Below are 16,366 nucleotides of genomic sequence, written 5' to 3' on the forward strand. Positions count from 1 at the left end.
GAAAAAGGGAGCTGGAGATCGACAGGCGGAATGGCGCAGCGTCTGCAGTCAAGCGGGCGCTGTACCGGTCTGTCGTGGTGAAGAGAGAGCTGAGCCAAAAAGCGAAGCTCTCGATTTACCGGTCTATCTACGTTCCCACCCTCATCTATGGTCATGGTCATGAGCTTTGGGTCATGACCGAAAGAACGAGATCGCGTACAAGCGGCCGAAATGTGTTTTCTCCGTAGGGTGGCTGGGCTCTCCCTTAGAGATAGGGTGAGAAGCTCAGTCATCCGGGAGGGACTCAGAGTAGAGCCGCTGCTCCTTCACATCGAGAGGAACCAGTTGAGGTGGCTCAGGCATCTGGTCAAGATGCCTCCTGGACGCCTCCCTGGTGAGGTGTTCCGGGCACGTCCCACCGGGAGGAGACCCTGGGGAAGACCCAGGACACGAAGGAGGGACTAAGTCACTCGGCTGGCCTGGGAATGTCTTGGGATTCCCCTGGAGGAGATGGAACAAGTGGCTGAGAAGAGGGAAGTCTGGGCCTCCCTTTTTAAGATCCTAACCCCATGACCCAACCCTGGATAAAAGGATGGATGGATGGATGAATGGAGTAAAGATATTGTAGCGATAGTAAAAATAAGTAGTAAATTCAAGTCTAGGATTCCTGTATAAACCCTGTTTTATGGCACATTTCAGCAACAAGGCAGTTCTTGGTGCTTTACATCACAAGTCATAGAAATAAACAACAAAGATATTTATTATTTTAAATCTGTGCTTCAGGTTCAAAATGTTTTTCTATCCGTTTATCTTCACAATTTCTCTGATCATTCATGGAGCTTCTGTAGAAATGTGATTATAAACGCTAACATTAGCATTAGCTGCTACATGTTTAGCATTGAGGCTATTTTAGGCTAGCATAGCTTTCTGACACGCTAACTGCTTTTAGCACAACTTGAACACACTGGTCTCTCCCAGCATCCAATCAGATCGTGGCGCCGCAGGCCCAGGTAGAGCAGCCTGCGCCCCTCCACACTCCTCCTCTTCCTCACTCACACATTGATAAGATTTTCTCATTTAATCTGGTGATAAAATAATTTTAACCGGAAGAATCAAATTCACATTTATTATCATTGATTATTATTATTGTTGTTATTATTATTATTACTAGTGTTGTTTGTTTTGATCGGAGCTTTTCTCCACCAGGTGCCTTCAGAATAATTAAGATGTAATAATTTAGATTTTTTTTGCATTTTTTTAATCTGACATATTAATAAAAATCTGGATGTTTTCAGGTTTATTCCAGTCAGGTGATTTACCTGCTGGGTAAACAGAAACAAAATCCTGACCTGCCTGCTGGGACGGGTTTAATGTTCACTGCAGTCCAATCATGTTAGAATAAATGTTTTTATTAACCATAAATTTGTTGATTTATTACTCAGTTGATTGATTGATTGTGTTGTCTTATTAGTTTACTGATGGACCGGAACCATGTGACCACACAGGCAGGAAATCAGCCGACACCAATAATCAGACTTTACTTATTTTATTCTTTTTTAGCGCTAGAAAAGAGAGACGCTTACCCTCACAGGCTAATTTGTTGTGGAGTGAATATAACCGAAATTATACAGCATCTGATCAAACACGGAAGACACATTGCTTATATCCTAAGGTCCGCCTCCTGGTCTGCTGATGTGTCACGTCACTAAAGGTCCTCCCAGTGGTCATCCCATGCTCTAGATTAACTAAAGTTAAGTTTCGTTTCTACAGAAAGTTTCCATATGAAACAAAAGGCTTGTGTGTAGAATCTTTGTGTCCGTAGTTTGTGTGTGCGTGCATGTATGGCGCGTGTCTGGAGTAAACGTCTCAACAACTGTAAATCAGGATTTTCTGTCTGACTGATGGATGTTTCATCATTTTGGTGGTTCTGTTGCTCCCGGTCTCCAGACCGGACAATCCAGTTTTGGTTCTCATCAGAACCAGATGCTTTTTACTTTTTCTGATGCTCCTGGTTCTGATTCTGGTTAGAGGCTGGATGTGTGAGTTATTTTCCTGTTGGTTCTCAGATGAAGCTTTTAAAGTGAAATTAATGCGACTTTTTAACATAAACATAATTTCTATTTTCTGTTTAATACAGTATTAAAAAACCTTTTAGTTTCTCTCTTCGGTTTTTTATTTTAAGTCTGAAGTGAATCCGATACTCTAATCGAGTTGATGTGAGGAAATGTTGCAGGTTTGATCCGGTTCCTCTCATGGACGCTTGACCTCTGACCTCACCTGGTCTGTGGATGTGATGTCATTTTGGAGACACTGGCCAGCTGCCTCCACTTCCAATCAGCACCAATTAGAAGCTCTAGATTAGGGATGTTGGAGACCCGGAGGAAAGGCCTTGGGCCGTAACAGTACATATAGAAATAAAAAGATGAGAAAAATAACAGGCAGACAGACTATACACAAACTTTATTCATCCTTTCAGGACCTTAAATATCTTCATTTTTGTTATTCACCAAATCATTCGTGGATATCTAGACATAAAGTCAGGCGGAAGCAGCAGTGGAGTAGGAGAAATGCTGCCACCTACAGGTGGGAGTTGGTGTTACATGTCTCAGCTGGGTTGAAACAATTTAACAAATGATGTTTACTGATGTCTCCGCTTCTCCTTTCTTCTGAATGTAGCAGGATGAAGCCTGCCCCAGGATTGAGGATACCTGGCACCTAATTACCTCAATGGATGTGAGCATAAAGGCAGACTCTCTCACCTGCTTTCTTCATGCCTGCATTTGGTCGCATTTCAGTGGGAAGGTCGCTTGGTTAACTTGCAATGGTCAAAACTCTAAACTCTGAAATCAGTAAGTAATGTTTCTCCTTCTGTATAAGACCGCAATTTTAGTTGGTTAATTCAAACCCTGCTCTAAGGTAAAAAACACAACTTAGGACCTAATTCTTCATTGCACATTTTAAAACATCACCCTTTTCCTTTTGTTTTAGCAAATCTCATTTTTATTAAAATGAGCAACTCAGAACACAGCAAAAATAAAATAAATATTTTTAAAAAAGCATGCAAACAAACTTCTTAAATTCAAACTGGACACACAAGTTAACCAACACTATTAAAAACATGCAAAAAAAAAGAAGAAGAAATGACGGAATGAAATCTTTTTTTTTGTTCAGTAAAACAGATGTGAAACAGGAATGTTGCCGCTGGAAGCCGGTGGAGTGTTCAGGCCACCTGCTGGTTGTGGAACATCTTCTGCAGCAGCTGCTGGGCGGCGGCCCGCTGAGCCTCCTCCAGCATTACTTTGACACTGGGTCCCGGCAGCACCATGACCTTCCCCCTGAAGGGTCTGCTGATGCCGGGGATCAGAACCTTGTAGGTAAATTTGACGAAGCCATCTGGTCTGGCCAAACTGTAGTCTAGCTCATAGAATGGCTGACCAAACCCGTTGGCCTCGCAAACCTTATGGAGGAGCATCATCGGGGATGGCGCACAGACCATGTGTTGCTGGGGGTGGTGGGAGGCCGGGACGGCGTAACGCACGTGTGGGTGCGGGGGGGAGACTGGTTCCCCCACCGCCCTGCAGAACCCTGGAGAGACGGGCGGAGCAGCAGGCTGGAGCTGTGGCGGGGCTGAAGGGTGAGAGACGGCCTGGCTGCAGGGCACGAAGCACGGCTGCAGCAGAATCTTTGGGGCTGGAGGAGAACATGTCTGGAAGGGGCTCAGGTTCTCTCCTGGTTCCCACTTGATGGAAATCTCCAATGAAAATCGCTTCTTGAATTCTAGACACAGAGTAGAGATGTTTATCTGACTCTGCATATCTTCTCCGTCACACATAGAAAAACCACAAACAGCTCCTTACAAAAGTATATGTACCCATCATAAAACCACAACTTATTGTGTTTTATTGGGATTTTTATGACACAAAGGAAAGAAAGACTGACATTGAAAGAAAATGATTCATTGTTTCAGGGAAGAGCTGCTAGAAAAATCAAAGTGATCTTGCAAAGTATTGACTCAAGTGGGACTGAATATTTGTCCGGCCATCGCCTTCTTGCAAATTCTGCTCAATTCTCATTTCCTCTCAGTGCTCTGTCTTGGATTTCTCCCATTGCGCCCGATTTCTCCAATAGAATTTCATCTTGGCCAATCAGCAAACAGAAGGAGAAATTGTGAACGATGAGGTTCATTTTATGCCCTGGTTTTGAATCGTGCTCCATCTGTAGTTTTAGCAAAGGCAGCAGATGAAGTGAAGGAAGCCGTTCAGTTCGTGTTGGACATGCTTGCAAATATTCAGCTATTAAATTTGGAACAAGAGGAATGTTTGAAGCAATTTATTGCTGGCAAAGATGATATTTCTCTCTTCACAGTGAGGGATCGTTGTTTACAGCACAGGCGTTTCCTGTGCTGTAAACAGGAAATTTACAGCGCCTCACATGATCAAACCTTAGTGATTGGGTAAAATCAGACACAATCATTTAAAACTTCAGCAGAGGCCACGCATCCAGGATGTGATGGTTTCTTAATAGGGGAGGGTCCAGACTGTACGAAGCCTAGTGAGAACCAGGGTCTGGTTTTTACTGGAGTGCATGAATAGAAACGGACAGAAAACTTTTCAGATTTACATTTGTGAAAACTTATTTTTCAACCTTTCGCAAGTTTACCAGCGAGTACGTGATGTTGATTGACAGCGCCCAGCCCCTCCTCTTGGCTCTGATTGGTTGTTTTTGGTTGCTATCACTACATTTCTTCAGAGAGGAATAATAGCTCAGGGAGAAGATCAGATTTTTCACAGATTATCCGTCTTATCACAAACTGTCAGGATATACAGACAGTTTTAACAAGTTCTTTATATAAGTTGCATACTGGAGCTTTAATAAATAAATAAATAAAAATAAAGTTAAAAATCATGCATCATTTTCCATCACAATTTGGCACAGTGCTGTGCTGATCTATCTAAAACAAACTGAAACAAATTAAATGCAGTTGTAGCAAGACACAAATAATAACTGAATAAGTTGGAAGTGGTATGAATTCCTGTAGAATGACAAAATGTGTTAAATCATTAAAAAACCAGAAGTTGGACTGGTCTCTAGATTACCTGCCACTAGATCCTTCTTGGCCATCGACGCGGTATGATGGGAGGAGAAGGCAACGACAGCAGAGACCCCCTGTATGCCAGGACCGGTCTTCAGAGAAACCCTCTCCACCCCGTCCACCAGCCGCCGCAGCACCTTGAAAACACACACACACTTATCAGTCCCACCTACCTTCCAGAAGACCTTGTGTGTTGGTACATAATTTAAATAAATTAATTTCTGATCTCTGCATTCTTGTTCTTCAGTTTCACTCCCAACAGGCAGACCGACCTAACCTGCTTCAGGTCTTCTTGTTTAGTGGCAGCCGGCAGATTTCCAATACAGAGGTGTCTCTTCTCTGTGCTGCGGCGGACACAGAGGTAGCACTTGGGCTCCAGCATGTAGCCGTTCAGCTTGAGGACGGCCTCGGTGGCGAAGGCCGGTGTGCCATATTTAGCATAGGCAAAGCCCCGGTTCTGGCCACTAAAGTTCATCATGAGGCGGAACTCCCAGAGAGGCCCCACAGAGCTGAACAAGGGGATGAGCAGGTCTTCGTAGGTGTCCCGAGGGATGTGGCTGATGAAGACCTCACAGCGCTCAGCTGGGGTTGGACCGTCCCACCCTAAACCAAGACAAGAGGGCTATGAGGCTCAGTGGCAGACGCACCGCCACCTGTCAGGATAAATATGAAGATTAGAAACATTTAGATACATATCAGGGGGAACTGCACACACAGAAAGAACCAGCTAAAGGTGTGTTAACAGGAGGAGGTCATATTCAGCTTGTGATCCCAGTTCATCAACTTGTGCTACGTTCACACACCAGGCAAGTGCAACCCACATCAGACTTTTTCACGGGAGAATAAACAGCCAAATTTTGATCTTTTGACCCCCCAAAATTACAATTTGTGTCGGCTCCATGGCTGAAAAACTTTAAAATGCATCCACAGCATTGTTACCTTGGTAAACAGAGCGCTGACGTTTGCCTTGTTCTTCCACACATACCGACTTTGGGCTCGCAAACCGCTCAGACCAAAATCTGATTGTGGTTGTATTTAATTAGTCACGATCACACAAAAAATAAAATAAAAAAAAGTTAGATTTTTGCAAAAAATTTTAATTGAGCATCAAGATCTGCTGTGTTATTTTCCATACTTGCATATGAAGCCGACCTTATCTACCTTTCCCTCTGGGACTAAAAAAAGTATTTTTATTTATTCATTTATTCATTCATACCTCAGCAAGGGTCAAACAGTCAGCCACTGTCTTGTTTTCCTCCAATGTTAGAGAGGTTTGACTGACTGACACGTCCACCAGGTCACGTCTGCTGTTTGCAGTTAACCGTCTCTGTTCTGCTACCAACTCAGTAACTTCCCATTTTTAGAAACATTTTAGACAAAATGTTTGCACTCCAAACAGTTTTCTGTGACAATATTGATTCCTGGTGACATTATAATAGTAATATATTGTGCAGCCCCTCTTCTGGTTTAAGCAGCTCTATTTACCTTGCCAGAGGCTAAATTAATAGCAGCCTGAGACACACAGTGTGGTTGTTCTGCATCTACTGCAGGTCATTCTGCTACTTTTTATATGAATTCTGTGAGGTCACCACAACACAGCAGATAATCACCACCAATCATAGGAACTATGTACAACATCACAAGTTCTAAGCACAAGACCTTTTTTAAATTTTCATTATAAAACATTTATCAGTATTTATTTATGTTTACTGCCAAACAAATAAAATATACTTTCTTTCACTCCTGAGTTTTTGTACTAAATACATTACCTTTGCCTCTCCATAATGAATAGATAATCCTATTATCTCCTGCATTACTCAAGTTTATGTGTTAGACATGGTAAAATTATATTAATACCACAGTCTTATGCTATTTGCAAAATATAAAACAATGTATAACACGGTTTAATTATTTCAATGTTAAAAGAAAAAACAATTATTCATCCTGCTGTTAAATTCTACCCATAAAATATATTATATATATATATATATATATATATATATATATATATCACAACTATAAAATATAGGCCCACCAAATCTAGTATTTCTAAATCTGCCAAATCTAATATGAAGCCAAGTGTTATCAATGCAGAATATTAGACCTTTTTATTCTTAAACACAGCAACAAGTCTAGTAAGCTGACATTATGTGGAGCTCCTTTAGTTTACACAACATATAACCACATATACTTCCAGACAGACAAATTTATATTCCTTGTGGGCAAATGAAAAATACATGGCCTTCTGTCAGCTGACCAGCAGAGGGACAGTTATGCATTTTCTGTTCTCCACAGCCAGATCAACTCTAGCCAGTCAGGTCAATTCATCTCATCAAGAGGACTCTCCATAAGTATTGAGCAATAAACAAAAATATTTTATTGAGGAACAGAAAATGACAACGATAAGTCAGCTTTAACATTCTATAAGACAGACCATGCATGAGGCCCACATTGCTCTGCTGCAGTGTTAGACCACAGCAGCTGAAGGAGAATGAGGAAAATGTCGACATCTTGGAAAACATAAAACCTTGGCAGGCCTGAATACTGGAACGGACCCACAGCGCTTTCACGTTGTCGCACCTAAATGCTTTAGATAGTCAAGATAAAGATAACCAGAGTAAATACAAGTAGGTTTCAAATGAGGATTTCAGTCATAAAGGGAAAAACAGTCAAAGCCAACCTGTGAAATGTGCGTCTGTGGTGTGAAACCAGCAGCATTTCAGAAACAGACCACCATACTGAGAATCAAACACGGTGGTAGTATGATGGTTTGGAGCAGCTTTGCTTTCTCATGACCTGGACAACTTGTCATTACTGAGGAATCATGAATTTTGCTCAGTACCAGAACATCCTGCAGTAGAATGTCCAGCCATCAGAACATGGCCTGCAGCTCATTGGTTATGCAGCAGGAGAATGATCCAAAGTACTGCACCTCTGAATGACTCAAAAAGGAAAAAAAAACAAAAAACAAAATTAAGCTTTGCAGGGAGTCTAGCTAAAGTCTGGACTTGAATCCAATTCAGATATTGTAGGTTGACCTAAAACCCACTGTTCATACTTCCAAACCCTCCAATATAGCTGAATTTGAATGCTGAATGTTAAATACTCATTAGCACCCTTGATGTCAGTTGGTGGCACAACTAGTTATACGGTTTAAGTTATTTGCTTTTTCACGTATGGTCAGGTTGGCTTGGATAATTTTTTCCCCTAATGGATAAAATTCTCATGTAAAAATTTATCTTTTGGTTTAATCACACCATCTCTGTCCGATTCAAATTTGATAATGTAAAATTTTCAGAAGAGATAAAAATAGCGGCAGAAATCTGAAAAGGGACAAATAGTTTTTTACAGCCCTGTCTGCCTAACGCGTTTATATGGTGGTGTCCCAGTGTGGCTGTGTCTCACCCTCAGGTGGTCCTCCGTACTTCCTCTGGCCGTTAACCTGGGTCAGCTTGGTGTTGGTCGTTTCCAGCCAGGCTTCCAGAGCCTGCACTCGCTCAATGTTCTGCACCTGACAGTTAAAACAGAGAAGGACCACGTTGTTCACAACACCTCAGCAACCAACAGGAAACAGTAACCTCTCTGAGGAAATGAGCCATGACTGCTGCAAGCCGTCTAAAACTAAGAGACATCCAGTCGGATGCATTCTGACTGCTGCTCATCTCTACACTGGATGTATATTTTTAGAGGTTGAGATGACAAAACTCAAGAGTGGTGAAGAAATTGTGTTACAATAAAGAAAGAAGTAATCAAAGAATCGTTCCAATTATAATCAATATTTTCAACAACAATATCACAATTAGATCATTCCAGATATCATGCAGCCCTAATGTTAATGGAAAATTCCCCTTTAGTGGAAGGAAAAAAGATGGAATACAAATGTGCATAGGAAACATTAATAACGGCAGTCTTGAGAGGGTCGTGGAGTAAACCCTGACCAAGAGTTTACAGCTTGCAGAGTACAGACTGGACTCAGAACTTCAGGATCCACCTCACACAGACGTATCCAGGACATGTTCTACTGCCATCACATTCCTTTTGATAGGCCCTTCCTGGACCAGACCGACATCAGAAACATCTGACCTGGAATGTTACTTAATAGTTTGGTGTCCTGTTTTCAGATAAAAATGAAGGTGCTAGCTAGGAGAGGAAGAGAAGTCATGTTTCTATGGGTTCAGAGTGAAGTTTCCACAGTCAGTGGAGGGGAGCCATGTCACCTGCTGGTTCTGGTCCACTGGGTTTTCTCAGGTCCACAGCCACTCTAGAGCTCTTCATACTTCCTTCTGTTGACCAGCTTTATGGAGATGCTCATTAGATTTTCTAGCAGGACTTGGTAACAACCCACACAGCCAAAGGTACCAACTGCTGCTTCAATGACCCTGGAGGCCAACAATTCAGTCTGACATTAAACAGACTGAACCACAGAGAACTTACGGGCTGATGGTTGATAAAGTAACCAGGGCCTCCACTGCACCTCAGAGGAACCACATACAGAACGTCATGCTGATGGAGGAAGTCATGCAAAGGAAGCCCTGAACCAGTATTTAGTTTATGTCTTGCACAGTACCTGGACAGACTTTCAGTATGCACACCGATCATTATTAAATATCAATTTAATATTCTACACAGGATTTTTTTTTTGTTTTCATTAGCTAAGCAGCGGCACAAAAGCATAACTGTCAGCACTTTCAACTAGCAGCAAGAAGGGTTTGGGATTGAATCTCAGCCTGAAGTCTCTTGTCATGGAGTTGGTATGTTCTCCTCATACAAGCATGGGTTCTCCCTGGGTACTCCAGCTTCATCCAACAGTCAAAAAACATGACGGTGGTCTTTCTAACTGGGCTGAGGTTAACATTTCATATCATCATCATCAACACTGACAGAAACGTATCACGCTGTGTGGAATAAACCTAAAATAAACACAAGTTTCCTGTTTAGATTTTTTTTTTCCAAAATGGCGCCGGCTTAGCTGGCTGCCTGCAGACGCAGCTCCCGTCGTGTGTGTGTTATTCTGTGTATATTTGCTGTAACCGATTAAGGATCAGTGCTTAAAGAACCCATAGATCATCAGTTAAGCTTCCACAATGGCTGGATGTGGTTCTGTCGCTGTTCTCTATGGAGTAGATGCATTGATTGTTACGGAGAACCTCGCCCAACGGAGTAGGGGCACTGTTTACATGCGTGAACAGCTGATTGCGCTGTGTAAGCCTCTGCTGCGGCCCGGAGACGGGCCTGTGGTCCCAGACGAGCTACGGAGGAGACGACGGGGCTGCAGGTCTGGAGTTAAACGGAGGGAGAAAAGGAGACGGCACAAACCGGCGATACTGGTTTGTGCCGAAGAGGTGCAGCAAAACACTTCAACACTTCTGGTACTGAGCAAAATTCATGATTCCTCAGTAATGACAAGTTGACCTCACGATTATTGTGGGGAACGTGAGGTCTTTGGGGAATAAGACAGATGAAATCACGGCGCTGGTTAGGACCCAGAAGGAGTACAGGGAGTGCAGTATCTTCTGCTTCACGGAAACCTGGCTGCACTCGCTTATTCCAGACTACAGCATGGAGGTCCCTGGATTTTCCTTGGTGCGCGGGGACAGGGACTATTCCAAGAGTCGGAAGAAGAGGGGCGGCGGGATTGCACTTTATGTGAGTGAGAGGTGGTGTAATCCCGGTCATGTAAACGTGAAGGAACAGATTTGCCGTATTATTTACCGAGGGAGTTTACGTCCGCCATTTTGATCGCTGTTTACATTCCCCCATCAGCTGATGCAGCGGTGGCCTGTGACGTCATCAGCGCTACTGCAGCCAAACTACAGACTAAACACCCGGACGCCTTCATGGTCATCACAGGTGACTTTAACCATGCCTCATTGGACAAAGCGCTACACAACTTCCAGCAGTATGTTGACTGTCCCACCAGGGAAAACAAAATACTGGATCTCCTGTATGCTAATGCCAAAGATGCATACAGCGCCACAGCCCTGCCCCCCCTTGGCAGGTCGGACCACATCTTGGTAAGGATGACTCCCAAGTATGTCCCTCTAGTGAGCAGGCAGCCTGTGCGCATCAGGACGGTGAGGAGGTGGACACAGGAGGCAGCTGAGGCACTGCAGGACTGCTTCGGGTCGACAGACTGGGATGTGCTCTGTGGGCCTCATGGGGAGGACATCGACAACATGTCTGACTGCATCACTGAATACATCAGATTCTGTGAGGACACTGTCATGCCAGCCGGACCGTGCGCTGCTTCTCCAACAATAAACCCTGGATTACCAGCGACCTCAAGGCACTTCTAAACAAAAAGAAGATGGCTTTCAGGTCTGGAGATAAGGAGGAGCAGAGGAGGGTCCAGCGTGAACTCAGAGAGACACTGAGGACATGCAAGGACAACTACAGGAGGAAGCTTGAGTCCAAACTCGAGCAGAACAGTGTGAGAGATGTGTGGAAAGGAATGAAGAACATCGCTGGAATGAAGGGGAAGGACACACAGATATCTGGGGGCCAGGATAGAGCAAACCAGTTCAACCAGTTTGTCAACAGGTTCAGCTCACCTCCTGCTACTCCCATACCACCACACATCCACACTGCCCCAAGTTGTTCAAACCACCTACCGGCAACAACACCCACCCCCAGCTAACGGTGACTACAGGCCAGGTTGACAGTTAGAGCGATTACACCAGGGGAAGGCTGCAGGACCTGATGGAATTACACCACGGATCTTGAAGACCTGCTCCATCCAGCTGGCCCCTGTACTGGCACACATGTATAGCCTGAGCTTGAGGCTGGAGAGAGTCCCGCTGCGGTGGAAGACATCACATGTGGTTCCTGTTCCCAAGAAGCCAAGGCCATCTGACCCAGAGGACTACAGACCAGTTGCTCTCACATCTCATGTGATGAAGGTCATGGAGAGACTGGTCCTGGACCTGCTGAGGCCTCAGGTGAGGACGTTTCTAGACCCCCTGCAATTTGCCTACCAGCCCCACTTAGGAGTTGACGATGCCGTCATCTTCCTGCTGCAACGAGCACTGTCGCACCTGGATGGTGGAGGAGACACTGTGAGAATCACATTCTTTGATTTCTCCAGTGCCTTCAACACCATCCAGCCTCTGCTGCTGGGTGAGAAGCTGCAGAGGATGGGTGTCAACGACTCAGTGATCTCCTGGGTGACTGACTACTTGACAGGCAGGCCACAGTTTGTCCGTCTGGGCAGTGTCCTGTCTGATGTGGTGGTCAGTGACGTAGGGGCTCCACAGGGAACTGTGCTTTCTCCCTTTCTCTTCACCTTGTACACCACTGATTTCCAGTACAACTCTGAGTCATGTCACCTTCAGAAGTTTTCTGATGACTCAGCGGTTGTCGGGTGTATAGGGAATGGAGAGTACAAAACACTGGTGGACGGCTTTGTGGAGTGGTCTGACCAGAATCACCAGCACCCTCTCCACAACATAGTGGACAGACAGCGGAGCTCCTTCTCACATAGGCTGCTCCAGCTCCGCTGTCGTAGGGACAGATGCAGGAAATCCTTCCTGCCACATGCCATCTCACTGTACAATAAAAGCTAAATCATTGTTCTGCACTAATCAGTTCGATTTTGTACAACTGCACTGTGGCACACTTGCTGTACAGATATTTACATATACATACTGTATCTGCATTTTAGAATCTTTGCAAGGACTGCTCTAAGCTGCTTTTTATATTAACAGCATGTTATATTTTATTTTTATTTTGTCTACAATTGATACTCAGTGGTGGTTGGTGTGTGTCTTGTCTCTATGCTGTAACTGCGAAATAATTTCCCTGCTGGGCTGAATAAAGTAATTCTATTCTATTCTATTTGAGCTACTGAACTAATTCTATTTATTTAATCCGATGCACCCGTACACGGAGCGAAAACTTTAAACATGTAGCAGTACCGAAAAATGATCATGAGGTGGCGCCACAGAGCCACCTCATGATGGCCGTAATTAAAATCAGGTGTATTTAATCAAACATCCTATCGAAATTATTTTTATTTTACAAGGATAGAAATGATCTACAGTTACATCAATTTAAAACACGGACGATACATTTTACCGCGCTAAACAACAAGTAGACTTGATAGCGATGGTGGACGGCTAAACTAGAGCTGAAAACACAGAACCTTCCGGAGAATATCAAGGCTGGTTCTGGCGTAATAAAAGAGCGAAGTTCTGTAAATTCGCTACAATCAACAGCAGGTCTATATGTATCTAAATTAGTCATCAGACATGTTGTCAGTGAGCCGTACTGAGCCCAGAATACCTGCGGGGCCCCGGCGTGTTTAGATTAGAGGTGCAGCGAAACACGTCAACAACATAACAGACACGTCCGCTGCATCAATGCTAGTAAACCAAGTAAACTGGGAATTCCCCCAGCTTTAAACAATGTAACAACCCTGACAGGCGTCACCGCAGCCCGAACTTTTCATGTTCCCAGTTACTTTCTTGGGGACATTCCAAGTATCCGCAGACCGCCAAAACTCACCTGGCTACCCTTGTTTTCCATCGTTCCGACCGTATTTGTGTTACTTCTCCCGTAGAGAACAACACCCTTTGTCTTCCCGTTGCTCACCTGCAGACCCTCTGCTGATTGGTGGTCCACCAATGGTGGGTCACTGATATGGCGGGGCCTTCACTGCCATCACGGCGCGCGGGCTCCGAGGCACTTTCCAGTAAACCCGCAGGACGTTAAAGAGTTAAAGCAGGGGTCGGGAACGTATGGCTCGCGAGCCAGGTGTGGCTCTTTTGATGATTGCATCTGACTCGCAGATAAAACATAAAATATTTAATTTGGATGGATTAAAACAAGTTTTTATCCATCCATCGATTTTCCACCGCTTATGTCCTGTTCAGGCTTGCTATTGGCTGCAGGAGCAGTCCATTATTTTAATTGGATGATAATAGCCTACGTTGGCTGTTGCTGGGTAAACAGGTAAATGCCCCCTTTTGAATCAGTCTGCTCGGGCATTAGCTCAAGGCTAACCCTTCGACGAAGAAGATGGCGAAAAGAAAAAAAGACGAAGAGTATCGTACATTTCAGGACCAATGGACCGAAGAATTTGCCTTTGTGGAGAGAGCAGGTTCTGCGGTGTGTCTAATTTGCAATGACAAAATTGCGTCGACCAAGCAGGGCCCACTATCTGTTTGTCTGTTCTATGTCCTAGAATTAATTTGTTTGGACTGAGGGCCATGAACTATTGCAATCGACACAATTAAAACTGGACAGTCGGATGGGACTTTTGGCTCGTTGAAGAGAACCGAATCTTTAGGGTCCGTTCAATTTGAAGAGCCATTAAAAGGATCGACTTTTGAACATTTACATTTTTCTAAGAACAGTCATTTTACAGCTTTATATTAACTTAGAGGAACCTGTTTTTGAGTGAGATTCACAAAAACGAATAACCTGTATTAAGTAAACTTAATATTTATTCAAGATTTACAAAATAGAACACAGTATGTTTTTGCTCAGTGAGTGAGATGATACAAGTCTGTGGAAAAGAAGCGTACAGGAACTGCTGCTGAAGTAGAGCAGGAGTCTTCAGATCCAGAACTCCAGGGCCGCTGCTGCACGTCTGGATGTGTCCCTGGTTCAACACACCTGGATCACATGTCAGAATCACCTCCTCCTGTGTTGGTGGACAAAGCAAAAGAGAGGACAGTAGTGATGGAGGCTGACCCAGAACAGAGAACAGAACCTAAAGCTCCCAGGCTTCAGGCAGAGGACACCAGCTGGAAGTGGAGCCACAGAAGTGGAAAGTGTTATTTTCATGTTCAAAATAATAAAAGTTTAGTACACTAGTTCTTTTTATGCTTTAAAGCATCGACAGGAAAACATTTCCGTGTTCATTCAGGTACTGCTGCAAACTTAATCACTAACTTAATCCTTGAAGTCCCTCAGTCTGACAGATCAGAGTGCAGTTTGTGGTAATCTGACACATAACTAACTGCTCTTTGGAATAATTCATGGTGCATTTAAATCTGGAGTCAAGACTTTTCCTTACTCTGTTCTTCTTATGCTGTAAAGAGAAAACATTTTCATCAGGGGTTCAACAGTTCACACTGCTGGGGGCTGAATTTACCTGTGCAGGCAGCAAATACAGATTACATCAGATTGCTTTCTCCCTTTCTCTTCACCTTGTACACCACTGATTTCCAGTACAACTCTGAGTCATGTCACCTACAGAAGTTTTCTGATGACTCAGCGGTTGTCGGGTGTATAGGGGATGGAGGGGAGGGGGAGTACAGGACACTGGTGGACGGCTTTGTGGAGTGGTCTGACCAGAATCACCTGAAGCTCAACATTAGTAAGACCAGAGAGATGGTGACTGACTTCAGAAGGAAGAAGACACCTTCACGGCCACTAAAGATCAAAGGGAAAGTGGTGGAGGAGGTGGAGGATTACAAATACCTGGGAGTTGTAATCGGCAACAGACTGGACTGGACATCTAACACTGACGCTGTGTGCAGGAAGGGGATGAGCAGACTCTATTTTTAAGGAAGCTGAGATCCTTCAATGTGTGCAGCAAGATGTTGGAGACCTTTTATCACAGTGTTGTTGCCGGCGCCATCTTCTTTGCTGCTGTGTGTTGGGGAAGCAGCATCAGAGCCAGCGACTCTAATAAGACTGGACAAAATCATCAGGAAAGCTGGCTCTGTACTGGGACTAAGGCTGGAGTCCCTGGAAACTGTGGTGGAGAGGAGGACACTGAAGAAGGTTCTGTCTATTATGGACAATAATCAGCACCCTCTCCACCACATAGTGGACAGACAGCGGAGCACCTTCTCACATAGGCTGCTCCAGCTCCGCTGTCGTAGGGACAGATACAGGAAATCCTTCCTGCCACATGTCATCTCACTGTACAATAAAAGCTAAATCATTGTTCTGCACTAATCAGTCCGATTTTGCACAACTGCACTGTGGCACACTTGCTGTACAGATATTTACATATACATACTGTATCTGCATTTTTTTTAATCTTTGCAAGGACTGCTCTTAAGTTGCTTTTTATATTAACAGCATTTCATATTTTTACAATTTATAGCATTTTATATTTTAATTTTTATTTTATCTACTACTACTACTCAGTGGTAGTTGTTATTGTCTCTATGCTGTAACTGCAAAGTAATTTCCCTGCTGGGATGAATAAAGTACTTCTATTCTATTCTATTCTATTCTATGAACCCCATGCCTGAAGCAGTGAGGTTCTGATTCTGTCATGATGAGTTTATGGTGACGAACAGAAACTCCTGTTCACGGTTTGCACCACAAACTCACCTC

The 16,366-nt window shown here is 43.9% G+C and overlaps 1 protein-coding gene across 1 annotated transcript; it reads right to left on the reverse strand.

The window, feature by feature from the left end:
• Positions 1 to 3,005: 3,005 nt before the first annotated feature.
• Positions 3,006 to 14,201, reverse strand: dnd1 (DND microRNA-mediated repression inhibitor 1). Its single transcript, XM_028030438.1, has 5 exons — positions 13,574 to 14,201; positions 8,477 to 8,582; positions 5,349 to 5,674; positions 5,076 to 5,208; positions 3,006 to 3,756 (listed from the first exon to the last, which is right to left on the reverse strand). Exons 1-5 carry the CDS (start codon positions 13,592 to 13,594, stop codon positions 3,200 to 3,202), a joined length of 1,143 nt encoding a protein of 380 aa, XP_027886239.1. The 5' UTR covers positions 13,595 to 14,201; the 3' UTR covers positions 3,006 to 3,199.
• Between the last annotated feature and the right edge of the window lie 2,165 nt (positions 14,202 to 16,366).

Source organism: Xiphophorus couchianus, chromosome 11, assembly GCF_001444195.1.
Source record: "Xiphophorus couchianus chromosome 11, X_couchianus-1.0, whole genome shotgun sequence".
Classification (NCBI taxonomy): domain Eukaryota; kingdom Metazoa; phylum Chordata; class Actinopteri; order Cyprinodontiformes; family Poeciliidae; genus Xiphophorus; species Xiphophorus couchianus.